General features: G+C 46.6%; 1 protein-coding gene across 6 annotated transcripts in view; it reads left to right on the forward strand.

The window, feature by feature from the left end:
- Nucleotides 1-26,951, forward strand: part of ATF6 (activating transcription factor 6) — a 1,225,231-nt gene that overhangs the window by 320,163 nt on the left and 878,117 nt on the right. For all 6 annotated transcript variants that reach the window (XM_069231066.1, XM_069231064.1, XM_069231068.1 and 3 more), the window contains one exon: nt 5,262-5,476. In XM_069231066.1, the coding sequence (XP_069087167.1) occupies nt 5,262-5,476 (215 nt within the window). The remainder of the gene's footprint in view (nt 1-5,261; nt 5,477-26,951) is intronic.

Consider the following 26,951-nt stretch of genomic DNA (forward strand, 5'->3'; position numbering starts at 1 on the left):
CCTCCTGACCGCAAAGCTCCAGACAAAGATATCTGACACCTCAGAACACACTGCACCTGCAGCCCTAGGCCTTGGAGAAACCGACCCCCCAGTGCTGCAACGTTCAGGAGGTGTCCCTCCTCCCTGTCCTACTGGTGGTGTGCCCGAGACACCCCCTGGCCTCGCCTGCAGCCTCTGAGTGACCCCCTGTGTCTCTTCGTAGGCCAGCCTTGGAAACCTGATGTCCTCTTTGCACCCTGCATCTGGCTGCCCCTGTGCCGCTGAGGGTGTGTGTTTGGTGCCTAGTTGTGGCCCCTCCAGTGCTCTTCTAATCCCCCAAGTCTTCTCTTCTAGCAGCGGGTACTTACCTGCAGGCAGGCCTAATCCCAAGTACCCCCTGTCTCCATAGGAGCCCACATTAAATTTGCTCAACTTTGATCTCAGCACCAGGCTGGGCCAGTTTTGCTGGTGGTGGGTGTTTGGAATTAACTTGAACCGGTGGACTTCCTAAAACCCAGAAACTGAAACTGTAAGTGTTGTACTTACCTGTAAACTGACCTAACATTTCTTCCCCCCAGGAACTGTTGTGAAAATTGTTCTGTGTCCACTTTTAAAACAGATTATTGCCATTAATTCAAAAACTGTATTACTTACCTATTTTAAACAATGTACTTTTGATACCTGTGTGAAATACGAAACTTTTAAGGTACTTGCCTGCAACTTGAATCTTGTGGTTCTAAAAATAAATTAAGAAAATATATTTTTACAATATAAAAACCATTGGTCTGGAGTTAAGCCATTGAGTGTGTGCTTCTATTTTCTCTGTGTTTTCAACAAATGGTTTTCACTACCCTCTGATCAGCCTCAACTACACTACCACAAAAGAAGACATTAGTATTATCTACTTTAGCCTCTGTTAAGCCTCTGGAGAACCCCTGGACTCTGTGCACACTATTTCTCACTTTCATATAGCATATACAGAGCCAGCTTCCTACACCCAGTGATAAACTAAAACAACCACTGAGAAACACAACCACTCACTCCCCAACTTACATACCCATGCAATTGCTCACATTCCCATCACACATCGATGCAACCACACATATACACTCATTCAGACACCCACTCAAACACCCACTCAAACACTGATACACCCACACATAAGCTTAAACACCCACTGGCACACATACACAGTCACACACCCGCATGCACCCGCTCACATATCCACTCACATACCCACTAACACACTCAGACAATCGTTAAACTCCCATATATACACACTGTAGGAAAGTACCATCTTGCCTGGCATGTTATCCCCCTATTTCACTGTATATATGTTGTTTTAGTCTATGTGTCACTAGGACCCTGCCAGACAGGGCCCCAGTGCTCATACGTATGTGCCCTGTATGTGTTCCCTGTGTGATGCCTAACTGTCTAACTGAGGCTCTGCTAACCAGAACCTCAGTGGTTATGCTCTCTCTGCTTTCCAAATTTGTCACTAACAGGCTAGTGACTAAATTTACCAATTCACATTGGCATACTGGTACACCCATATAATCCCCTAGTATATGGTACTGAGGTACCCAGGGTATTGGGGTTCCAGGAGATCCCTATGAGCTGTAGCATTTCTTTTTCCACCCATGGGGAGCTCTGACAATTCTTACACAGGCCTGCCACTGCAGCCTCCGTGAAATAACGTCCACGTTATTTCACAGCCATTTACCCCTGCACGTAAGTAACTTATAAGTCACCTATATGTCTAACCTTCACCTGGTGAAGGTTGGGTGCAAAGTTACTTAGTGTGTGGGCACCCTGGCACTAGCCAAGGTACCCCCACATTGTTCAGGGCAAATTCCCCGGACTTTGTGAGTGCGGGGACACCATTACACGCGTGCACTGTACATAGGTCACTACCTATGTACAGCGTCACAATGGTAACTCCGAACATGGCCATGTAACATGTCTAAGATCATGGAATTGTCACCCCAATGCCATTCTGGCATTGGGGGACAATTCCATGATCCCCCGGGTCTCTAGCACAGAACCCGGGTACTGCCAAACTGCCTTTCCGGGGTCTCCACTGTAGCTCCTGCTGCCAACCCCTCAGACAGGTTTCTGCCCTCCTGGGGTCCAGGCAGCCCTGGCCCAGGAAGGCAGAACAAAGGATTTCCTCTGAGAGAGGGTGTAACACCCTCTCCCTTTGGAAATAGGTGTGAAGGCTGGGGAGGAGTAGCCTCCCCCAGCCTCTGGAAATGCTTTGATGGGCACAGATGGTGCCCATCTCTGCATAAGCCAGTCTACACCGGTTCAGGGGTCCCCCAGCCCTGCTCTGGCGCGAAACTGGACAAAGGAAAGGCGAGTGACCACTCCCCTGACCTGCACCTCCCAGGGGAGGTGCCCAGAGCTCCTCCAGGGTGTCCCAGACCTCTGCCATCTTGGAAACAGAGATGTCTGTGGCACACTGGACTGCTCTGAGTGGCCAGTGCCAGCAGGTGACGTCAGAGGCTCCTTCAGATAGGCTCTTACCTCTCTTGGTAGCCAATCCTCCTAACCTGGTAGCCAAACCTCCTTTTCTGGCTATTTAGGGTCTCTGCTTTGGGGATCTCACCAGATAACGAATGCAAGAGCTCATCAGAGTTCCTATGCATCTCCCTCTTCACCTTCTACCAAGGACTGCTGACTGCTCAGGACGCCTTCAAAACCGCAACTAAGTAGCCAGACGACTACTAGCAACCTTGTATCGCTTCATCCTGCCAGCATTCTCGACTGTTTCCAGGTGGTGCATGCTCTGGGGGTAGCCTGCCTCCTCTCTGCACCAGGAGCTCTGAAGAAATCTTCCGTGGGTCGACGGAATCTTCCCCCTGCAACCGCAGGCACCAAAAGACTGCATCACTGGTCCTCTGGGTCCCCTCTCAGCACGACGAGCGTGGTCCCTGGAACTCAGCAATTCTGTCCAAGTGACTCCCACAGTCCAGTGACTCTTCAGTCCAAGTTTGGTGGAGGTAAGTCCTTGCCTCCCCACGCTAGACTACATTGCTGGGTACTGCGTGATTTGCAGCTGCTCCGGCTCCTGTGCACTTTTCCAGGATTTCCTTCGTGCACAGCCAAGCCTGGGTCCCCGACAGTCCTTCCTGCAGTGCACAACCTTCTGAGTTGTTCTCCGGCGTCGTGGGACTCCCTTTTGTGACTTCGGGTGGACTCCGGTTCACTTTTCTTCCAAGTGCCTGTTCAGGTACTTCGACGGGTGCTGCCTGCTTCTGTGAGGGCTCCCTGAGTTGCTGGGCGCCCCTCTGTCTCCTCATCCAAGTGGCGACATCTTGGTCCCTCCTGGGCCACAGCAGCACCCAAAAACCTCTACCGTGACCCTTGCAGCTAGCAAGGCTTGTTTGCGGTCTTTCTGCGTGGGGTTCCTAGTCCTCCTCTTTCTTGCAGAACTACAAGCTTCTTCCAACAGGTGGCAGCTTCCTTGCACACTCAGTTGGCATTTCCTGGGCTCCTGCCCAGTCTCGACACTGTCGCGACTATTGGACTTGGTCCCCTTGTCTTACAGGTACTCAGGTCCGGAAATCCATTGTTGTTGCATTGCTGGTGTTTGTTCTTCCTGCAGAATCCCCCTATCACGACTTCTGTGCTCTCTGGGGGTAGTAGGTGCACTTTACACCTACCTTTCAGGGTCTTGGGGTGGGCTATTTTTCTAACCCTCACTGTTTTCTTACAGTCCCAGCGACCCTCTACAAGCTCACATAGGTTTGGGGTCCATTCGTGGTTTGCATTCCACTTTTGGAGTATATGGTTTGTGTTGCCCCTATACCTATGTGCTCCTATTGCAATCTACTGTAATTTTACACTGCTTGCATTACTTTTCTTGCTATTACCTGCATAATTTTGGTTTGTGTACATATATCTTATGTATATAACATATTCTCATACTGAGGGTACTGAGGTACTAAAGTACCTTTATTTTTAGTACTTCTGTGTATTGTGTTTTCTTATGATATTGTGCATATGACACCAGTGGTATAGTAGGAGCTTTACATGTCTCCTAGTTCAGCCTAAGCTGCTTTGCCATAGCTACCTTCTATCAGCCTAAGCTGCTAGAAACACCTCTTCTACACTAATAAGGGATAACTGGACCTGGCACAATGTGTAAGTACCTCTGGTACTCACTACAAGCCAGGCCAGCCTCCTACACACACCCATGCAGACGCACCCTCTAACATCTCACACATCCACTCACACAGTGTCAAACCTCTACAGCTAAATTCTCACTCTTACACTGATACAGCTACTTCATTACCCAGACACACGCTAATATAGAACTTACACACTCATTCACACATTCATACAAACTCACACACAGCCATAAAACAACCAACTCATCTACATACAGTCATACATCACTGAAACAGCCCATAACAAATATAAAAAGTTACTCAGACATCCATTCACATACCTATACAAGCTCTGTCACACCCACTGACAAACTTACAAAACCACTTACACATGCATACAGCCTCTCACATACCTAGTCATACACCCATATAGCCACTCAGTGCTTAAGTGTGTTGCTTAAAATATGCGAAATGCAATTGTGCCCTTTACAAAGCATGTTTCCTGACCAGCCTCTAGGTGCCTTTTGTGTGTTTTCTGTTATTGTATCCAGACATATTGCTCAATAACAAACGTATCCCTGAAACAAGCCAGACCTATTGATTTGCTTTGTGAGTGCTTGGTAGCAGTTTGATATCTATGAGCAACCACAGTGATTTTGTTGAAAATACTTAGAATTGTTAATTACAAATGGTACGTATGTGCACAGTGGAGAGAGGCCTAGAATTAGATGATATTGTAGTCTGAACGCTGTTATCGACATCTGACTCAAACTGACATCAGTCGTAGCTCCAGAGCTGTCAATTGTACCCCATTATATAGACATTTGCACAATCAGAGCTGATAAGTCAGAACTTACTCCGACACTTAAATGCGATTCAGCTCACAGGTACCATGCAAGCATTGGAAAATTCAGTAACGCCGCCTTTTAGAGATGAGAGTTCTTGACTTTGTCAGTACTTAGTAGACAATTCTAATTACAGCACAGGACTACACGAAAGCAAAGAACTTTACACATCTTAACAAATTCAAAGTCTTTACTTTGGTAAAATATGGAATGTACATACAGTAACATATTGCTAAAACAAATTAGCCAAGCGAATAGGTCCCAAAGACGAGACCTATTGCCTTTCCAAATGCTTGTTTTTAAATGCATCCTGTCTTTCAAACAGGTCAGCCCATTCTCCTTGCCCCTGATGCAGTGGTACAACTTCACGCCCCTCGGCTCTTGACAGCACCAACCGTTTTTACCACTGCTGCGGGTCGTGCAGAGGTTCCCGGCCACGGTTTCAATGTGCCAGCACCTACAGGCAATGCTACAACAACTGGCAAAGCACCAACAGTTCCACCTAGCATGCAAACTGCAGCGCAGAGTGTCTGCTCCGATGTAAGTTGCATGCCTTAATTTTCACGCTCTCGAATCTCTGCACAGTCATAAATAATCATTTTGCTCCACATATTTCTCTTTAATAATGTAAACACTAGTGCTGCACAGTATTCTGCAGCTTTGATTTTGTGTTTTTTTTTTTTTATGCGAGTTTGTTTTTCTACTCTACAACTGAAAGCGAACTCGCTGTGCTACAGTGTATTGATGAAAGTGTAATTATTATTAAGTGACCATCTTTTTTGATGGACAAGTTCGCGTCATACTGATTTGTAGACAAAAAAGTACTAGTTGTCTGCTGTGATCTTCCAAACTTATGCAAATTATTAACAACAATTAAAGGTAAGTTCAGGCTGCACCAGTACCTTAGTGTGATAGAACATGCAATAGAGCAGGTATTAGCCAAACCAATAGGTCTTGCCTTTGATACCGGGCGCAGACCTGACTTCGCAAATGTTATTATTATTTTTATTTTTTTGCCCAATTTGCTGCCATGCACAAATGCATGGCGGACATTTTGTAATGGTATTTCTTAGAAACATAAGTAATTCTATTACAAGATGACTCTATTATGTGTATACACACATACTTTGGCCATTTTGCTAATTTTGGAAAAGGTTTGTTTTGTCAGTGCTTGAAAATCAAATCAACAAGCATATGCAAAGGCACGAGTACAGGTGTGTCTGCACCAGAGGCTGAGTGGTGCCAGAGTGGCAGTGAATGATGGTCAGGAGCAAACTCTGCAGTTCGGGGTGGAAGTGGATAACACACCGTGATGGACGCAGCAGAATACGTGCAAGGTTGATATAAAAGACTTCCTAAAGCCCCGTGTAGCTTTCTTCCAAAAATGGTTCTTGGGTGCTCTTGTCACATTTTTACCACTGTAAATCCTGGCCTTCTTTGCAGTTTCTGGCCCCCAATAGAGCTCTTTATCTGACTGAAACTTATGGACTAAGGGCTTCGTGTGACCCTTGTGTCCCTGTAGCTCGTGGACCCAGTTTACCTTAACTGCCTTCATCATTCCTGGCCTCCCCTAAGGCCTTTTTCTCATCAAATGTACCACACGCCTCCTGTACCATCCTTGGCATCCCTTTAGTTTCTGGCCTTCCTACAGCTTGAGCTCACCCTGATGATCATGGCTCACAGTGTAGCACCTGGTTCTTCCTCCAGTTCCAAGCTACTACCTGTACTTATTGCTGCGGGTTCTGTGCTGAGGACGTTTTTCAGTTTTATTAAAGTGTGAACTTCAGCCGAAGGTTTTGGAGCACTTGTCATTAGCACCAGTTACATTACACAATGTCACATCCATTTGTTAGGCGCGAGCGATTAAGTGAGTCGGACAGAATCGCAGGGCATTGAGCCGATGCTGAGACTCCAACTTGGTTCCCTGGTTCCGAATTCGGCATCTCTGGCAACAACGTCACATTCTCTCCTTGCAGCTCCTGTCCTTATCGCATTGTGGGTCACATTTACATCTGACCTGACGCTTTAGAATGTAGCATTCCTGCATCATCTGGGCACTCCACAGCCCCTGAAGTCCCTGTAAGTTTTGTGTCACCTTCTGCCGTGTGGCTTCCACTGCCAATCCTGGTTGCCTAGCACCTTTGGGTCTCTTTGCAGCTTCTGACATGATGGTTCCCTCTCTCCCAGCTGCCATTTCTCACCTATACTCTCCTTAAAGTTCCTGTTTTTTTCCCCCCAGAACTCTAGCTCCCTAAAGCTTCTGGCCGCCTCCTGCATCTTGGGTTGATGGATCTGTACAGCTCTTGTGCCCTTTCATGCACCGTCTATTTATTGATGTATTTATTTACATATGCCGTTAATTAAAACCATTACATGTGTACCCTTGGTCAGCAGTCAAACAATAAAATCAAACAAGTATACAGATAAAAACGATAGCATAATACCAAATATATGGACTTTAAAAAGTTACTTATGTTGCATGACCATATTTAGGAAAATATTCTCTCGGCTTAAAAACGGCTAAACCCTTCTTGGTTCTACTCTTTACTCCTTATTCGTCAAGATCAGAACACGGCTACAGGTGTATTTTATGGTACTGGCAGCAAGACATCATACACATTTGTCAGACTCTGAAAAGTCACCTGAAGTGCCAAAATTATGCGTGTTCAAAATGAATAAAGCACCTAAAATAAGAAAAATTATGGCTCAGCAAGGATTTGCCTTAAATAGAACCTTTATGAGTTTTATTTCAAATTCAGCTCTGTTTGTGTTGGCCAAGGCTTTTTCAGCTGTTGAGCGCTATAATCTGAATAAAGTTCATAAAAAGTGCATAATGCATATTAGAACATTGGAATGTTGGCAGCTCCATTGAAAACAACCGGGCCGATAAAAGCCCGCAGCGCCAACATTCCAATCTTCTTTGTTCACAGCAACAGCTGTGAACAAAGCCTCATGGAGCCTGAGGGGATTTTAATCCCCTCCGGTTCCGTGAAGCCTTTGTTTTATTTATGAGAACATTCTGCCCTCTAATGGCAGAATGTTCTAATAGCCTTTAAACCCGCCATAGTGGGCTCTACCGGCTATTAAAGGCCCTCTCCCTTGTTACAGGCCCTCGTCTTTTGCTCGGGCGTTTAACGCGGGAGTGGGCCTTTAATAGCCAGTAGAGCCCGCTAAGGTGGGTTCTAAGGCTATAATGAACACTTCTAATCCGTTCAAAGTGCTATGAGCTTCCTGCAGCTTACAAAGTGCATAAGGTGCCTACCTAAACCTCTCATAAGCACTGTAAGCTACCTACAACGTTGTGTACCAGTCATATATTTGACAGCAAGGTCAAGGGTCAAAGTTGAGAAGCACAAAATGCCAATTATACCAGCCTAATCCGTTTATAAGTGCTTCCTACAGTTTTCAAGATGCATAAAGTGCCTAATAAATCCATTCCAAAAGTGCTATGTGCTACCTACGGGCGCATATAAGATTGTCACAAAAGTCACACAGGACCCAAGGTTAGTGCAAAAAACAGTTGATTGGTGAATTGACCCTATCTGATAGAGACTTCTAGTTGCAGATTCCTTACCTTACCTTACAATCTCCCCCAGGTGTCAGACTGCATCCGGAGATTTTTCTTCAAGCAATACCCTTGCGCGTCAGATGACTCTACGGGCGTTGTTGGCGTCGTAGTCGCCGTGATGACGTCGGGAGTAGTATATAGACGCTGCCTTCTCGCAGTGACGTCAGTTCTTTTCTTTCCGCGCCACACGCTGATCTGGAGAAGAGCTACCCTGGTCTGTTTTTGACCGACTTCGACTGTTTTGTCGACTTTTCCAGTGAGGTATTTGGTGCGTCGAGGATGTCACAGAAGACCGGTTTCAAGCTGTGTGAGGACTGTCACTGCACGATGTCGGTGACGGATCCTCATCGGGTTTTTCTGTGGTGTCTCGAGCGCGACCACGACCCGAAGAAGTGCTCTGAGTGCCGGGCCATGCACCCGAAGGCTTTGAAAGAGCAGTCCCTAAAGCTAATGGCAGCCCAGCACTCGACTCCGCGTAAGTTATGGTCTCGATCGGGAGGAAAGTCTCGAGACCGTTCGCTGAGCCATCACCACTCCTCGTCTTCAAAATCCTCGGGTCAAGGTAAGAAGAAGTAGTAGTCAAAGCGATCCCATCGCTCTCCGACTTCGCCCTGTCGCTCGGCAGACGCGACGCGGGAGGAGCGTCGATGCTCAAGGCCTCCGTCCTTGGAGCCTGCGTCTGGGTCGGCTCCGGGCTTCCCCGAGAGTCCCGGAGTGACCCCCACCCAGCTTAAAGAATTTTATGAGGCCATGGGCCTCATCTTTGGGTGGACTGACCCCAATACGGCGCCTTCGGGCCCAAGGGGTTCGTTGAGGGGCCTTCGGGTTCTGCACCAGCGGCTTTGGCTCCGGCTCCGGCCACCGAGGTCACCTCCAGATCCACTCGCGGATCCGCACCTGCAACGGTCGCACCCTGGAGACCTTCACCGGCACCGGGTCGATAGTCGACGCGGCAGACGTCGGTAGAGCCCACTATCGACGTCGACCCAATCCTTATCCCCGACGACTCTGAGTCGGAGCAGTGTCTCCCGACGCCGCCTTTGTCTTCGATGGGGCCGATTCGCCCCAGATCGGTTTTGGACCCTTTTTCTTATGGGTACGAATTTGGGGAGGGATTGAAGGCGTCTCTGGACTCTTATGAATACCAGGATGACCCATCTTTGGACTGGGTTCAGGAATTGGGCGACGCCAGTGGTCTGGATACTTCTCCCGATGCTGGCATGCTGTCTCCTCCTACCGTGGTTAAGGTGGGATGAGCGACTTATGGTATGGTGGTCAGTAGGGCAGCTGAGGTCCTTGGCCTACTGTTGAGGTCAGGTCGTGCTTCAGACTGGGGTTTCTACTTCAGAACCCCTTTTGCCATTCAATGAAGCCCTCACTGATGTCCTTTAGGGTACCTGGTCCAAACCCAACACAGGGGTTCCTGTGAATAGGACTACCACACGCCACCATCAGCCCGCTCTGAACGACCCTAAATTCCTGTCCCAACACCCCACCCCTGAGAGTCTTGTCATCCAGGCTTCTTCTTCAGGTGCATTCCCTTCCACACCCCCGGACAGGGAATCAAAAAGATTGGAACAGTTTGGTAAGAAGTTGTTTTCTTCATCCAGTCTCGCACTGCTGTCTGTGAACACTGCATGCCTTATGGGCCACTTTACCCCCTCTTTGTGGGATACGGTTGCGCAAGTCCTGCCGCAGATACCGGAGGAAGCCCGTGCTATCGTCTCCCAAGCTGTGAACGATGGGAGAGATGCGGCAAAGTTTACAATCAGTTGTGGGCTGGACATGACCGACTCTCTGGCCAGATCGGTTGCTACGACGGTGGCCTTGAGACGCTATGCCTGGTTGCGTACTTCTGGTTTTTCTGGGGATGTCCAGCAGTCACTCATGGACATGCTTTTTGATGGCTCCCATCTCTTTGGAGACAAAGCGGACTCTGCCTTGGAGAGATTCAGGGATTTCCAGGCTATTTTCGGTCCCTTGGTCTTTCCTCTGCCCCTTGCCCCCCAAAGTCCACTTTTCTCCCCTTTCATGGCAGCGGAAGGGGATCCCTGTCACGTCCTCCATCCAGCCACCGTGCCACCCACGCTGTCCAGCCTCTGCATGTCTGGGGACATGGAATCCCACATGGGTGTGGGACAGGAAACCAGAGGTCTGCCCAGTCCACCTCTGCCCCCACTGCAGCCTCCAAACCCTCCTAGTCTGTCCCCTCACTCCCATCCAATTGGCGACAGCATCCGCCATCACCTGCCTCACTGGAAATCCATCACTACGGACAGGTGGGTTTTGTAGATAGTTCGAAAGGGCTACTCCCTCCCTTTCGAATCTGCTCCACCAGCCATGCCTCCATCCTTCAGTCACCTTCCAGATGATCATTTGGCACTTATCTGCCAGGAAGTCGCAGCTCTCTTGGCCAAGGGAGCTATAGAAAAGGTCCCTGTACCCGAAGTAGGTCGTGGTTGTTATTCACGCTACTTTCTGGTGCCGAAAAAGGACAAGGGCTTACGTCCTATCCTAGACCTTCGGGACCTGAACTACTTACTCAAGAAGGAGAAATTAAAAATGCTCATCCTGGCTCAGGTTCTGCCTGCCTTAGACCCAGAAGACTAGATGGTAGCGTTGGTCTTGCAGGACGCTTATTTCCACATCCCCATCCTGCCTGCCCACAGATGTTACCTACAATTCATAGTAGGTCACGAGCACTTTCAGTTTACTGTGCTCCCCTTCGACCTTACCAGCGCCCCTCGGGTGTTCACGAAAGTGATGCAGTGGTTGCAGCTTATCTGCGCAGGTTAGGCGTCTGTCTTCCCCTACCTTGACGACTGGCTGTTGAAGGTGGACTCGCCCCAGAAAATCATCTCTCACCTTCAGACTACGGCGAACCTCCTGCACACGCTGGGGTTCACTATAAACGTGCCGCAGTCACACCTGACTCCCTCTCAGACGCTCCCTTTCATCAGAGCTGTTCTGGAAACAGTGCAGTTTCGGGCTTATCCTCCCGAAAAGCAAGTCCAAGACTTTCAGGCTATGATTCTGATCTTTTGGCCTCGGTCTTAGGTTTTGGTGAGACTAACTCTGAGGCTGCTGGGCCTCATGGCCGCCTGCATCCTGCTAGTAACACATGCCAGATGGCATATGCGGGCTCTGCAGTGGGACAGGAAGTTCCAGTGGGCGCAGCATCAGGGGAATCTCTCCGACAGGGTCCAGATCTCATAGGGGACTGTGAAAGACCTGCAGTGGCGGCTTTCAAATCCGCATTGTGTCCACGGCAGACCCCTCTCCCTTCCCCAACCAGATCTCTCTATAGTGACAGAAAAGTCACTTCTGGGTTGGGGCGGCCTACATGGGAGAGGCGGAGATTAGAGGCCTCTGGTCTCCAGGGGAGTCTGGGCTCCGTATCAATCTTCTGGAGCTCCAAGCAATCAGGCTTGCGTTGAAAGCATTCCTTCCCTCTCTCAAAGGGAAAGTAGTGCAGGTGTTCACGGACAATACTACCGCCATGTGGTACTGCAACAAACGGCGGTATAGGGTCCTGGACCCTCTGTCAGGAGGCACTATGCCTCTGGACATGGCTGGAAGATCAGGGCATTACCCTGATGGTTCAACATCTGGCAGGTTCCCTTAACGCCAGAGCGTACAAACTCAGCTGTTGATGCACAGCCAATCACGAATGGCGTCTCCATCCGGAGGCGGTGGAAGGTCTCTTTCAGCAGTGAAAAGAGCCTTGGTTAGATCTGTTCGCCTCCGCAGAAAACGCACAATGTCAGCTGCTTTGCACGTTTGAGTTTCCAAGGCAGCACTCGCTCGGAGACGCTTTTCGTCTCGAGTGGAAGTCCAGCCTCCTTTCTGCCTTTCCGCCTATACCACTTCTGCCCAGAGTTCTCAAGAAGATCAGGAACGACCGGTCCCAAGTGTAGGAGGCTGGCCTGGCTTGTAGTGGGTACCAAGGGGTACTTACACTCTGTACCAGGTCCAGTTATCCCTTATTAGTGTAGAAGAGGTGTTTCTAGCAGCTTAGGCTGATAGAAGGTAGCTATGGCAAAGTAGCTTAGGCTGAACTAGGAGACATGCAAAGCTCCTACTATACCACTGGTGTCATATGCACAATATCATAAGAAAACACAATACACAGATATACTAAAAATAAAGGTACTTTATTTTTATGACAATATGCCAAAAGTATCTCAGTGAGTATCCTCAGTATGAGGATGCCAAATATACACAAGATATATGTACACAATACCAAAAATATGCAGTAATAGCAAAAGGAAGTAATGTAAGCAATGTAAAGTTACAGTAGATTGCAATAGGAGCACATAGGTATAGGGGCAACAAAAACCATATACTCCAAAAGTGGACTGCGAACCACAAATGGACCCCAAACCTATGTGAGCTTGTAGAGGGTCGCTGAGGCTGTAAGAAAACAGTGAGGGTTAGAAAAATAGCCCAGCCCAAGACCCTGAAAAGTAGGTGTAAAGTGCACCTATATTCCCCAGAGAGCACAGAAGTCGTGATAGGGGAATTCTGCAAGGAAGACCAACACCAGCAAAGCAACCAAAGTGGATTTCCGGACGAGAGTGCCTGTGGAACAAGGGGACCAAGTCCAAGAGTCGCGTCAAAGTCGAGAGTGGGCAGATGCCCAGGAAATGCCAGCTGAGGATGCAAAGAAGCTGCCACAGGATGGTAGAAGCTGTGGATTCTGCAAGAACGAAGAGGGCTAGAAACTTCCCCTTTGGAGGATGGATGCCCCACGTCGTGAAGAAGCTTGCAGAGGTGTTGCCACGCAGAAAGACTGCAAACACGCCTTGCCACCTGCAAGGGTCGGGGTTAGGGTTTTTGGATGCTGCTGTGGCCCAGGAGGGACCAGGATGTCGCCACTTGGATGAGGAGACAGAGGGTGCGCCCAGCAAGTCAGGGAGCCCTCACAGAAGCAGTCAGCACTCGCAGAAGTACCAGAACAGGCACTTGGAAGAGGAGTGAACCGGTGTCCACCCGAAGACACAAAAAGGAGTCCCACGACACCGGAGGACAACTCAGAAGGTTGTGCACTGCAGGTTAGAGTGTCGGGGACCCAGGCTTGGCTGTGCACGAAGGAAATCCTGGAAGAGTGCACAGGAGCCGGAGCAACTGGAAATCACACGGTACCCAGCAATGCAGTCTAGCGTGGGGAGGCAAGGACTTACCTCCACCAAACTTGGACTGAAGAGTCACTGGACTGTGGGAGTCACTTGGACAGAGTTGCTGAGTTCCAGGGACCACGCTCGCCGTGCTGAGAGGGGACCCAGAGGACCGGTGATGCAGTCTTTTGTTGTCTGCGGTTGCAGGGGGAAGATTCCGTCGACCCACAGGAGATTTCTTCAGAGCTCCTAGCGCAGAAAGGAGGTCAGGCTACCCCCAGATCATGCACCACCAGGAAACAGTCGAAGGCGGCAGGAGAAGCGATACAAGGTTGCAGTAGTCGTCTTAGCTACTTTGTTGCGGTTTTGCAGGCGTCCTGAGCAGTCAGCGGTCGATCCTTTGGCAGAAGGTGAAGAGAGAGATGCAGAGGAACTCGGATGAGCACTTGCATTCGTTATCTGAAGAATTCCCCAAAGCAGAGACCCTAAATAGCCAGAAAAGGAGGTTTGGCTACCTAGGAAGGAGGATAGGCTAGTAACACAAGTAAAAGCCTATCAGAAGGAGTCTCTGACGTCACCTGCTGGCACTGGCCACTCAGAGCAGTCCAGTGTGCCAGCAACACCTCTGTTTCCAAGATGGCAGAGGTCTGGAGCACACTGGAGGAGCTCTGGGCTCCTCCCCTGGGAGGTGCAGGTCAGGGGAGTGGTCACTCCCCTTTCCTTTGCTCAGTTTCGCACCAGAGCAGGGCTGGGAGATCCCTGAACCGGTGTAGACTGGCTTATGCAGAGATGGGCACCATCTGTGCCCATCAAAGCATTTCCAGAGGCTGGGGGAGGCTACTCCTCCCCAGCCCCGACACCTTTTTCCAAAGGGAGAGGGTGTAACACCCTCTCTCTGAGGAAGTCCTTTGTTCTGCCTTCCTGGGCCAGGCCTGGCTGGACCCCAGGAGGGCAGAAACCTGTCTGAGCGGTTGGCGGCGGCAGCAGCAGCTGCAGTGAAACCCCGGGAAAGGCAGTTTGGCAGTACCCGGGTCTGTGCTAGAGACTCTGGGGATCATGGAATTGTCTCCCCAATGCCAGAATGGCATTGGGGTGACAATTCCATGATCTTAGACATGTTACATGGCCATGTTCGGAGTTACCATTGTGACGCTATACATAGGTAGTGACCTATGTATAGTGCATGTGTGAAATGGTGTCCCCGCACTCACAAAGTCCGGGGAATTTGCCCTGAACGATGTGGGGGCACCTTGGCTAATGCCAGGGTGCCCACACACTAAGTAACTTAGCACCCAACCTTCACCAGGTGAAGGTTAGACATATAGGTGACTTATAAGTTACTTAAGTGCAGTGGTAAATGGCTGTGAAATAAAGTGGACGTTATTTCACTCAGGCTGCAGTGGCGGGCCTGTGTAAGAATTGTCAGAGCTCCCTATGGGTGGCAAAAGAAATGCTGCAGCCCATAGGGATCTCCTGGAACCCCAATACCCTGGGTACCTCAGTACCATATACTAGGGAATTATAAGGGTGTTCCAGGGGTTCACTCCTCTTCCAAGTGCCTGTTGGGGTACTTCTGCGGGTGCTGCCTGCTCCTTTGAGGGCTCTCCAAGTTGCTGAGCACCCCCTCTGTCTCCTCCTGCAAAAGGCGACATCCTGGTCCTTCCTGGTCCTCAGCAGCACCCAAAAACCTCTACCACGACCCTTGCAGCTAGCAAGGCTTGTTTGCGGTCTTTCTGCGTGGGAACACCTCTGCAAGCTCCATCGCGACATGGGACATCTGTCTTCCAAACGAGATGTTCCTAGTCCTCTTCTTTCTTGCAGAACTTCAAGCTTCTTCTAACCGGTGGAAGCGTCCTTGCACCTTCAGTTGGGTTTTCCTGGGCTCCTGCCCCCCTGGACACTGTCGTGACTATTGGACTTGGTCCCCTTGTCTTACGGGTACTCAGGTCCGGAAATCCGTTGTCAGTGCACTGCTGGTGTTAGTTCTTCCTGCAGAATCCCCCTATCACGACTTTCTGTGCTCTCTGGGGGTAGTAGGTGTACTTTACTCCTACTTTTCAGGGTCTTGGAGTGGGGTATTTTTCTGACCCTCACTGTTTTCTTACAGTGCCAGCGACCCTCTACAAGCTCACATAGGTTTGGGGTCCATATGTGGTTCGCATTCCACTTTTGGAGTATTTGGTTTGTGTTGCCCCTATACCTATGTGCTCCTATTGCAACCTATTGTAATTCTACACTGTTTACATTACTTTTTTTGCTCTTACTTACCTAAATTTGGTTTGGGTACATATAACTTGTGTATATTACTTACCTTCTTACTGAGGGTACTCACTGAGATACTTTTGGCATATTGTCATAAAAATGAAGTACCTTTATTTTTAGTATATCTGTGTATTGTGTTTTCTTGTGATATTGTGCATATAATATAAGTGGTATAGTAGGAGCTTTGCATGTCTCCTAGTTCAGCCTAAGGTGCTTTGCCATAGCTACCTTCTATCAGTCTAAACTGCTAGAAATACCTCTTCTACACTAATAAGGGATAACTGGACCTGGCACAAGGTGTAAGTACCTCTGGTACCCACTGCAAGCCAGGCCAGCCTCCTACAAGCCCTCCCAGAGAAACTTTAGTGCAGCAGCCCTGCACTACCTCAAAACTCTTAGGTCAGCAACCCTGCCCTAGTGTGGAGCTTATAGGACAGCAGCCCCGCCCTGCTCCAACTCCAGAGAAACAGCAACCCTGTTCTCTCTTATTGCCATATGGACAAACTTTTTGCCCAACTCTGGCTTTGAGACAGCATCCCTGTTGGCCCAGTGGACCAATCCCACTGCTCTAAACTAACATTTACTAATACAAACTCTAAGAATATAACCTCACATTGTTGGTTAGCTAAAAAACTCCAAACAGGGTGGTTCACAACCCCACAGGGAAGTAACCATACAGTGGATTATAAAGTTCAGCCTAAGCTGCTTTGCCATAGCTACCTTCTATCAGTCTAAGCTGCTAGACACACCTCTTCTACACTAATAAGGGATAACTGGACCTGGCACAAGGTGTAAGTACCTCTGGTACCCACTACAAGCCAGGCCAGCCTCCTACACCAGTCTGACGCCTGGGGGGAATTCTAAGGTAAGGTAAGGAATCTGCAACTAGAATATGTCTCTACCAGATATTTCGTTACCGAAGGTAAGTAACTTGTACTTTAGGTTTCTAGTGAAACCCAGAGTATGCTTAGCAGTGGTAGCCATGTTGGACCAAGTTCACATCAACAGCACATGATAATACATGTTGAGGTATGATTAGCCATGCTAGGAAGAACTCTAATGGATTTTGAGATGCCTAGCATGCGCTGCCAAAAATTTCATTAGTTTGCAATTTATCTGTGAATCTGCAGTCAAGCACTTTCATAATGTCCTGTCAACATGATCGTACTCCTCATGCACCAGTCTTTCAGAGGACTCCATTCACTCTGGCATGTCTAACTAGCCCATCCAGTGCTGGTTGTTGCTTGGCATTCTGGTAATTGTATGTTAATATATGTGGGAAATGCTTACCTCTGCAGACCGGTCACACTTGTAAATGTGCTGCTCAGAATCTGCTGAACACGAGTATTCTGAAGCAGAGGAGAAAGAGTGTTGGCACCATCTGGACAGAGGTCTTGCTTCTCAGATGGACATGGTACACTAAAACCCAATTGATGACCAGAAGAACTATATGTCCAAGGCATCCATAGGACTGTTAAGGGAATTACAAATGATGTAGCTATCTCAAACATTTGAGAGTTCCCTGTGCGGCCCAGCGTGCTTGCTAGGCAGTCATAAAATATAGGTACTGTAGCAGGGACTTTGTCAGAGTTCGGAAACATCACCATCTGTTCTTTCTCGGAATTTGATTAAAGACTGAATTGAAGTCAGAATATTTATTTATATATATATATATATGTTCGGTGGCATGTGTAGCTGCAGATACACATGCTGTGCATTATCCTGCCATCTAGTGTTGGGCTCGGAAGAAGTCTTTTCGAGTCACGAGACCGAGGGACTCCTCCCTTTCGGCTCCATTGCGCATGGGCGTCGACTCCATCTTAGATTGTTTTCTTTCCGCCATCGGGTTCGGGCGTGTTCCTCTTCGCTCCATATTTAGAATCGGGAAAGTTAGCTAAATATAAAAAATTCGACTGTATTGTTCGCGCTCTGTACCGGTTTAGTGTTAGCGTATCGGCACCGATAGTAGAAGCGCTCCGGCGGCCCTTCGGGGCTTCCGCTCTTCAGCAGGGCCTGGTCGGCCCGACTGCGTCCATCGGCGAAACTAATGGACCGGACCACCTTCCGCTTCTGTCCGACCTGCCACTCGAAGTATCCTTACACAGACCAACACTTGGTCTGTAATCTGTGTCTATCACCAGAACACAGGGAGGATACTTGTGAGGCCTGTCTGGCATTTCGATCGAGAAAGACCCTACGCGATCGAAGAGCCAGAAGACTACAAATGGCGTCGACACCGAGGGAACAACTCGACGTCGAAGAGGAGGAAAGAATTTCCATCCTGGGAACGGACTCGATGATTCCGAAAGTGAGCGACCCGCGACGACGCAGAAAACAGTGAGTAAAACTGGCCCGTCCAAGACTCACACAAAGATTGTAAAGGCCAAGGGGATGCCACTGCCAGCAGGCCATGGCTTAACCCATCTAAAAGACGGTGACCAAACATCGGCACCGAAAAAGGCCAAAGAACTGCCGAAGACATCCAACTCTGGTCGAGATTCAGACTCCGAACGATCTCGGCACCGAGAGTTCGACTCACCCAAGGTGAGAAAAGTTACGTCTGAACTGAAAGACTTTCTCGGAAGCTTCGGTACCGAAAAAAGCGGCTTCGGAGCCAAAAAGAAGCTCTCACACGGAAGAGCAAGGACTTTCCGGCCAAATGCAAAAACACAGATTTGAGCAGGAGATAGGTATGGGGGAACCAGACCATACCCAAAGGAGGTTGTATATCCAGAAAGAGACTGGGAAAATACAAACTCTTCCTCCAATTAAAATTAAAAGAAAGCTGGCATTTCATCAGTCAGAAATGCAGCCAAAGGCAAAGGTGGCAAGAGATAAAACACCACCACCAAGGTTTTCGCCACAACCTTCTCCACTGCATTCACCAAAGCTGTCCCTGGTAACAACACCCCCAATGCAGTTACCGACCCATACAGGGATGACACAGGATGATCCGGATGCATGGGACTTATATGATGCTCCGGTATCAGACAACAGCCCAGATTGTTACCCAACAAGGCCGTCCCCTCCAGAGGACAGTACTGCATATACGCAGGTACTATCAAGGGCAGCTACATTCCACAGTGTAGCAATGCATTCAGAGCCAATAGAGGATGATTTCATTTTCAACACCTTGGCGTCCACCCACACTTCCTACCAGAGTCTGCCAATGCTCCCAGGCATGCTCAAGCACGCAAAACAGGTCTTCTAGGAGCCAGTGAAAGGAAGGGCTATCACATCTAGGGTGGAGAAAAAATACAAACCTCCCCCCAACGGACCCTGTGTTTATAACACAACAACTTACGCCAGACTCTGTAGTTGTAGGGGCAGCAAGAAAGAGGGCAAACTCTCAATCATCAGGAGTCGCTCCACCGCCTGACAAGGAGAGTAGAAAGTTTGATGCAGCGGGCAAATGGGTGGCAGCACAGGCAGCCAATCAATGGCGGATCGCAAACTCGCAAGCCTACTGGCTCGCTATGACAGGGAACACTGGGACGAGATGCAACACATTATACAGCACTTGCACAAAGAACACCAGAAACGTGCCCAACAGGTTGTTGAGGAAGGACAAGCAATATCCAACAACCAAATAAGGTCCGCATTAGACTCTGCAGACACAGCAGCACGAACAGTCAACACTGCAGTAACCATTCGCAGGCATGCATGGTTACGAAGCTCAGGATTCAAGCCAGAAATCCAACAAGCTGTGTTAAACATGCCTTTCAACCAGGAACAATTGTTTGGGCCGGAAGTGGACACAGCAATTGAAAAATTCATAAAGGACACAGACACGGCCAAAGCCATGGGTGCGCTCTACTCCCCACAAAGCAGAGGCACATTTAGAAAGCCACAATTTAGAGGGGGGTTTCGTATGCAAACACCAGAACCTTCCACCTCACAAACCAGACCCACCTATCAGGGACCATACCAGAGAGGAGGGTTTTGAGGCTCATATGGGGTGGACAATTCCCAAGAGCAAGGGGAAAATTCCAAACCCCTAAAACAAGTCAAACCGAACAGTGACTTCAATGTCACAAAACCCCAACACTTAACACCAGTGGGGGGGAGACTTACTGCATACTACAAAAACTGGACACACAGAACTACGGACGCACGGGTCCTAGCCATTATCCAACATGGTTATTACATAGAATTCATAAATTTACAGCCAGATGTGCTCCCAAGAGCAATATGTCCAAACAACACTTACACCTGTTACAACTAGAAGTCCAAGCATTGTTACAAAACCAAGCAATAGAGTTAGTACCCAACCATCAAAAAGGGACAGGCGTCTTCTCACTATATTTCCTAATTCCAAAGAAAGACAAAACGTTAAGACCCATATTAGACCTCAGAACACTGAATCTCTTCATCAAATCGGATGACTTCCACATGGTAACACTTCAAGACGTGGTTCCCTTACTCAAACAAGAGGACTACATGTCAACATTAGATCTCAAGGAAGCCTACTTTCACATACCCATACATCCTTCCCACAGAAAATACTTAAGGTTTGTAATACACAGCGTACACTACCAATTCAAAGTGTTACCGTTCGGGATAACAACAGCCCCAAGGGTATTCACAAAATGTCTTGCAGTAGTAGCCGCTCACATAAGGAGACAGCACATGCATGTATTCCCGTACTTAGACGACTGGCTAATAAAAACCAGCACTGAACAACAGTGTCTTCTTCACACGCAATACGTTATAGAAACCCTACACAAACTAGGGTTTTCTATAAATTACCAAAAAGCACATCTGCAGCCATCCCAAATACAACAATACTTGGGAGCAACACTCAACACACAAAAAGCGGTTGCAGCCCCAAGTCCACAAAGGGTACAAACGTTCCAAAACATAACATTGAACATACAGCCAAACCAACACTACCAAGTGAGGTTTGTAATGAAACTTCTAGGCATGATGTCTTCATGCATAGCCATTGTCCCAAACGCAAGATTACACATGCGGCCCTTACAACAGTGCCTGGCAAAACAATGGACACAAGCACAGGGTCAACTCCAAGATCTAGTGTTGATAGACCGCCAGACACACTTCTCGCTTCAATGGTGGAACCCTATAAATTTAAACCAAGGGCGGCTATTCCAAGACCCAGTGCCTCAAGACGTGATCACAACAGATGCTTCCATGATGGGGTGGGGAGCACACCTCAACCAGCACAGCATACAGGGACAATGGGACAATCAACAAAAACAACTGCACATAAATCATTTAGAACTGTTGGCAGTGTTACTAGCATTAAAAGCATTTCAACCACTGATAGCCTACAAACACATTCTTGTCAAAACCGACAACATGACGACAATGTATTACCTCAACAAACAAGGAGGGACACATTTATCACAACTGTGTCTCTTAGCACAGAAAATTTGGCATTGGGCAATTCACAAACACATTCGCCTAATAGCACAATACATCCCAGGCATTCAGAACCAGTTGGCCAACAATCTCAGTCGAGATCACCAACAAACACACGAATGGGAGATTCATCCCCAGATCCTACAAGATTACTTTCTACGCTGGGGGACGCAAAAATAGACCTATTCGCAACAAAAGAAAACGCAAAATGCCAAAACTTTGCGTCCAGGTACCCACACCCTCAGTCCAAGGGCAATGCGTTATGGATCAGTTGGTCCGGGATATTCGCTTACGCTTTTCCCCCTCTCCCACTCATTCCTTATCTGGTAAACAAAATAAGTCAAAACAAACTCAAACTAATACTTATAGCACCAAACTGGGCTCGCCAACCGTGGTACACAACACTGCTAGATTTATCAGTAGTACCTCACATCAAATTACCGAACAGGCCAGATCTGTTAACGCAACACAAACAACAGATCAGACACCCGAATCCAGCATCGCTCAATCTAGCAATCTGGCTCCTGAGATCTTATAATTTGGACATTTAGACCTTACACAAGAATGTATGGAGATCATTAAACAAGCTAGAAAACCCACTACAAGACAGTGCTACGCAAACAAATGGAAAATATTTGTTTACTACTGCCACACTAATCAAATTCAACCACTGCATGCTTCCGCAAAAGACATTGTAGGCTACTTATTACACTTACAAAAGTCTAAGCTAGCATTCTCTTCAATTAAAATACATCTCACTGCAGTATCTGCCTATCTGCAGATTACACATTCAACATCGATTTTTAGAATTCCAGTCATCAAAGCATTTATGGAGGGACTAAAAAGAATCATACCTCCAAGAACACCACCAGTACCTTCATGGAACCTTAATATTGTATTGACACGACTCATGGGACCACCATTCAAACCCATGCACTCTTGTGAGATGCAATACTTAACTTGGAAGGTAGCCTTTCTAATAGCTATCACATCACTTAGAAGAGTAAGTGAGATACAAGCATTTACTATACAAGAACCCTTTATACAAATACATAAACATAAAGTGGTTCTCCGTACAAATCCCAAATTCTTACCAAAAGTCATATTGCCGTTCCACCTAAACCAAACAGTGAAACTCCCAGTCTTCTTTCCACAACCAGACTCAGTAGCCGAAAGAGCCTTACATACATTAGACATAAAGAGAGCACTAATGTATTACATTGACAGGACAAAACAATTTCGTAAAACAAAACAATTGTTTGTAGCCTTCCAAAAACCTCATGCAGGTAATCCTATATCCAAATAAGGCATCGCCAGATGGATAGTTAAATGTATTCAAACTTGCTATATCAAAGCAAAAAGAGATCTACCAATTACACCAAAAGCGCATTCCACTAGGAAAAAAGGTGCCACAATGGCTTTTCTGGGGAATATACCTATGACTGAAATTTGTAAGGCAGCCACCTGGTCTATGCCTCATACATTCACGAAGCATTACTGTGTAGATGTGTTAACACAACAAGCCACAGTAGGACAGTCTGTATTAAGAACATTATTTCAAACAACTTCAACTCCTACAGGCTAAGCCACCGCTTTTTAGGGGAGGTTACTGCTTATTAGTCTATGCACAGCATGTTTATCTGCAGCTACACATGCCACCGAACAGAAAATGTCACTTACCCAGTGTACATCTGTTCGTGGCAAGAGACGCTGCAGATTCACATGCGCCCTCCCACCTCCCCGGGAGCCTGTAGCCGTTGTTAGTTGAATAAGATTTGTAAATAAATATTATTTTAATACACATTATGTACATACACACCTACTCCATTGCATGGGCACATCTAGTATACTTTCAACTCCTACCTCACCCTCAGCGGGGAAAACAATCTAAGATGGAGTCTACGCCCATGCGCAATGGAACCGAAAGGGAGGAGTCCCTCGGTCTTGTGACTCGAAAAGACTTCTTCGAAGAAAAACAACTTGTAACACTCCGAGCCCAACACTAGATGGCAGGATAATGCACAGCATGTGAATCTGCAGCGTCTCATGCCACGAACAGATGTACACTGGGTAAGTGACATTTTCCATATATCTATATCTATATATATATATATATATATATATATATATATATATATATATATATATAGCGCACATCTTAAAGGATATAGACTGCACTTGAACATAATTTCGAGAATTTTTTAAGGTTTGTGTACTCGTATATTGCACTTGTTTGGTTTTTCGCAAGGAATTATCCATTCGGATGACAAATTCTTATCTTGAATATTTTGTTTGCACGAAATCGTCTATTAGAATTATGAATTAACTTTACACCTGTTTGTTTTCACAGGCAGTCATCCTATAAGGATTGCGAACACTATATTATTACAGTTTCATTACTACAAGAGGAGCATGCACAGACATTATTTATATTTCTTGGAAGACATGGTATCAAGTGTTGCTCTTGATGAGCATTTAAATGAACTATATATTCTTGAACCCCTACGTTACAGTTGATGAACCAGTAGGCCTAAGTGTGTTATAGCTACAAGCCAATGATAAAGGTTATAAACCTGAATGGTTTACAAGGGAAATCTTGTGTTCAGTGCCATACATGTGGTTTGTTTAATATGAAATTTTCGGACAGTGGGAATATGGCTTTTTTTAATTGTGACAACCGTTTGTTAAGGCCATTAGGCTGTTAACAGGGTATTGTTATTGGCTGTGTTAAGACTGTAGACCTGTATTTTTGTACATGAAATTTGACAGATTACCATAGTAGGGCACGTATTGTGGTGTTGGTCACGCCCTCTGACAAACGTTGGATTGTACAGTTTTTGTTTTTCACTATAAGCCAAGTTAGGCTTTTGTAGAGTGGATGTATAGGTTTTGTTCAATTGTAATGTTGTCAGTTTATGCACACTTCAACATAACTCTGTTATGTTATCAGAACAATGGTAAAGGCTTTATGCATTATTCGTTCATTGGGCAAATTATGTCTGGTTACATAGAATTCTTCTGTTTATTATGGCAAGCCAATATGTCTGACTTACTTTGAAAAACAAGTGTTGAAGGCAGTAGGCTTTGTATTTGTAGACTGGTTTTACATTTTACTAAGTCCTATTGGCAGGTACTTTGTTTGTGAAATCGTAAAGATTACCATATTAAGTAGATATTTTGGTGGTGGCAACCCACTGGAACAAACCAGGGGATCCAAGATTTTCACTATGATCATTGTTATTATGCCCTCTGAAAGGGAATTTTAAGTTGTTTGACATCTGTAATTGTGCAAATATTTGCTATACTATAAGTAGCGCTCCCGCCATGCACATCCTCATCAATAATTTTAATGCAAAAGTCGCAGTGATATTATCAATGATGTCATTGAAGATGTAATGAGTGCTGTAATGTATGGGGCAGTAAGCAGTGCATGGCGAGAGTGCCAGTTATGCTTACCTTAAGGCACAAGTTATCTTCACTTGAGCTAATTATAACTGGTGAATTTAGGTGGTTTTGTTCGTTTAAGACATTAAGTAGTCACTGGAATTCTCACCTAACTATAACTTTACTTTAACCTTTGGTTGTTTTCAGTGAATTTCTAAGTTTTAAAAAAATGTGAAATAACATACAAGTTAGTGAGCATAAGTGAGATATAATTATCATACTTATAACGTCACTTTAACTTTTGTGTTTTTTTTCAGTGAATTTCTAGGGTTTTTTAAAATGTAAAATTATGTTTTATTACCATATGTAAACCAAACCGCTGCAGCCCCTACACCATTAACAAGCATTTGCAATGCATTGGGTCTCGCGCTTGCTTGAGTTAGAGCTATCAGCGTTGTAAATTCCTATCTGGACTTTTCTTGCCACATAAATTAAAAATGAAAAGTAAAGCAGTTTACATAAGCGAGATGATTCAAAGTGCCACTGCCGCCATGAGCCTGACGGAGAGACACAAAAGGAAAAAGAAGTTTGCTTGCAGTCAAACATATTAGCAAACGTGAAATTATCCATGTAACAGGGTCGATAGCCAAGGCGGTAACACAACTGCCCCAAGGAGGGACAAATGTAAAGCATTTACCAATGATAACAAAGTATTTTTGAAAGGCAAGCCCATGAACGAGTAGTAGTGATGGGTGTACAGTGGGCGTGGTTAAAAGCCCACATAGATACCAACACGTCAGAAAAGCAGCGCTTGCGCGCTGCTATGCTCAACCTAAAAGTGACTTGGTGGTGCCCCTTCCCCCTTTTAGGGACATCTCCAAAATATAAAAGAAATGTAAGTAGCCCTCACAGGGCATTATGGGATGCTCCTGAAGGAAGCAATAAATGAGGCTTTGCCCGGTCGTTCATTACTGACATTCCATGTGCTGTACTGTCTGGGAATCTCTCCCCAGCACCACAAACCACTGCACAGATAATCACCATCTATGCGTTTTCCACCGCTATGGAGGCCTCGTACCTAATTACAGGCAAAAGTGCATGAGTAGCAGGGCGCCTGTATTTCTCCACTCTTCTGGCAGCCACCACAATGCTGTCCATAATGTGCACTAGCTGTGGCTAATCACTCCCCCACATTGAAGTTCACATGCCGCTCCCACCAGCTACATCAAAGCCCACTCCTGCCAATCCTGAATTACGTCTTGCTGACAAGTGTCCATAAAACCATGCAGACCTTTTGCCTCGAGGGTCAGAAATCTTCAGCCCTTCTTTGTGTATGAATGGGCCACATGTGCACCTGTCTAAAAATTGTATCAGGCATCTTCTTTAACAGCGCATTTATTGCAAAAGATAATTTCATGAACTAGTGCCAGTAAAACAACATGGCTGATACTCATTTTTTTTTAAGGCCACGATCTCGCCTGAAAATAATAAGCTTTATTATGACAACTTTTCTAAGACTGCTAGTCTAGGGGAGCAAATAAAAACAGCCTCGCAGGTGCCTGTTTTACTGCATGGGAGGAGTCTGCGAACTGCAGTTCTACAAATCTCTGCAGTCTTCACCTTTTCTTGTGCAAGAAGCTTACTTAAGTCCCTGACCCTTCAGGCTGTTTCGTTTAAAAGAGCTGGAACTCTTTTAAACGAAACCAAAGCAAGAATGATAACATCCCATGACCGATAAAGAACATTAATCTTAAACACGTCTAAGGGGACATTTTCTCCAGTATTACAACAAAAAGTTGCCTTGTTTAAGGAGCGCTTGTCACCGCCCGTTTGCAGTTTAATGCCGCTGTAAATAATAATACACATTTTAATGGCACCCATTTATCAACTTTTGTAGTATGATGGACCGAGACGGCCTAGTTGGAACATGACCTTGTCACCTGAATGAAACATTAGTGTCTTCACCTGTTCCGTGAAATAGCCCACCTTCTCATACTAAAAGATGGAGGAGACCCGTGTCCCCTCTGTCCGTGAGAGAGACTACAGTCCAGACTGAGTAGTAAGTTGACTTATGGTACTATCCAAGAGGGATGCATCGTGACTACAAGTGTTTGGTGAGCTGGCAGTCTTTATGCACACAGAAAGAGAAATACATTTTGGAATGACATACTAACAAAATGAGTGTCACCTTTTTGGAAGCAAACCTTGTATGTTCGGTCTCGGTACAATTCTCTTAGGGCCCAAACTTCGAGAGTGCCTTGTTTCTCCTGAACAGCCTGCTCAGGCATAATTTTAACTAGTG

This window comes from Pleurodeles waltl, chromosome 4_2 (genome assembly GCF_031143425.1).
Source record: "Pleurodeles waltl isolate 20211129_DDA chromosome 4_2, aPleWal1.hap1.20221129, whole genome shotgun sequence".
NCBI lineage: Eukaryota > Metazoa > Chordata > Amphibia > Caudata > Salamandridae > Pleurodeles > Pleurodeles waltl.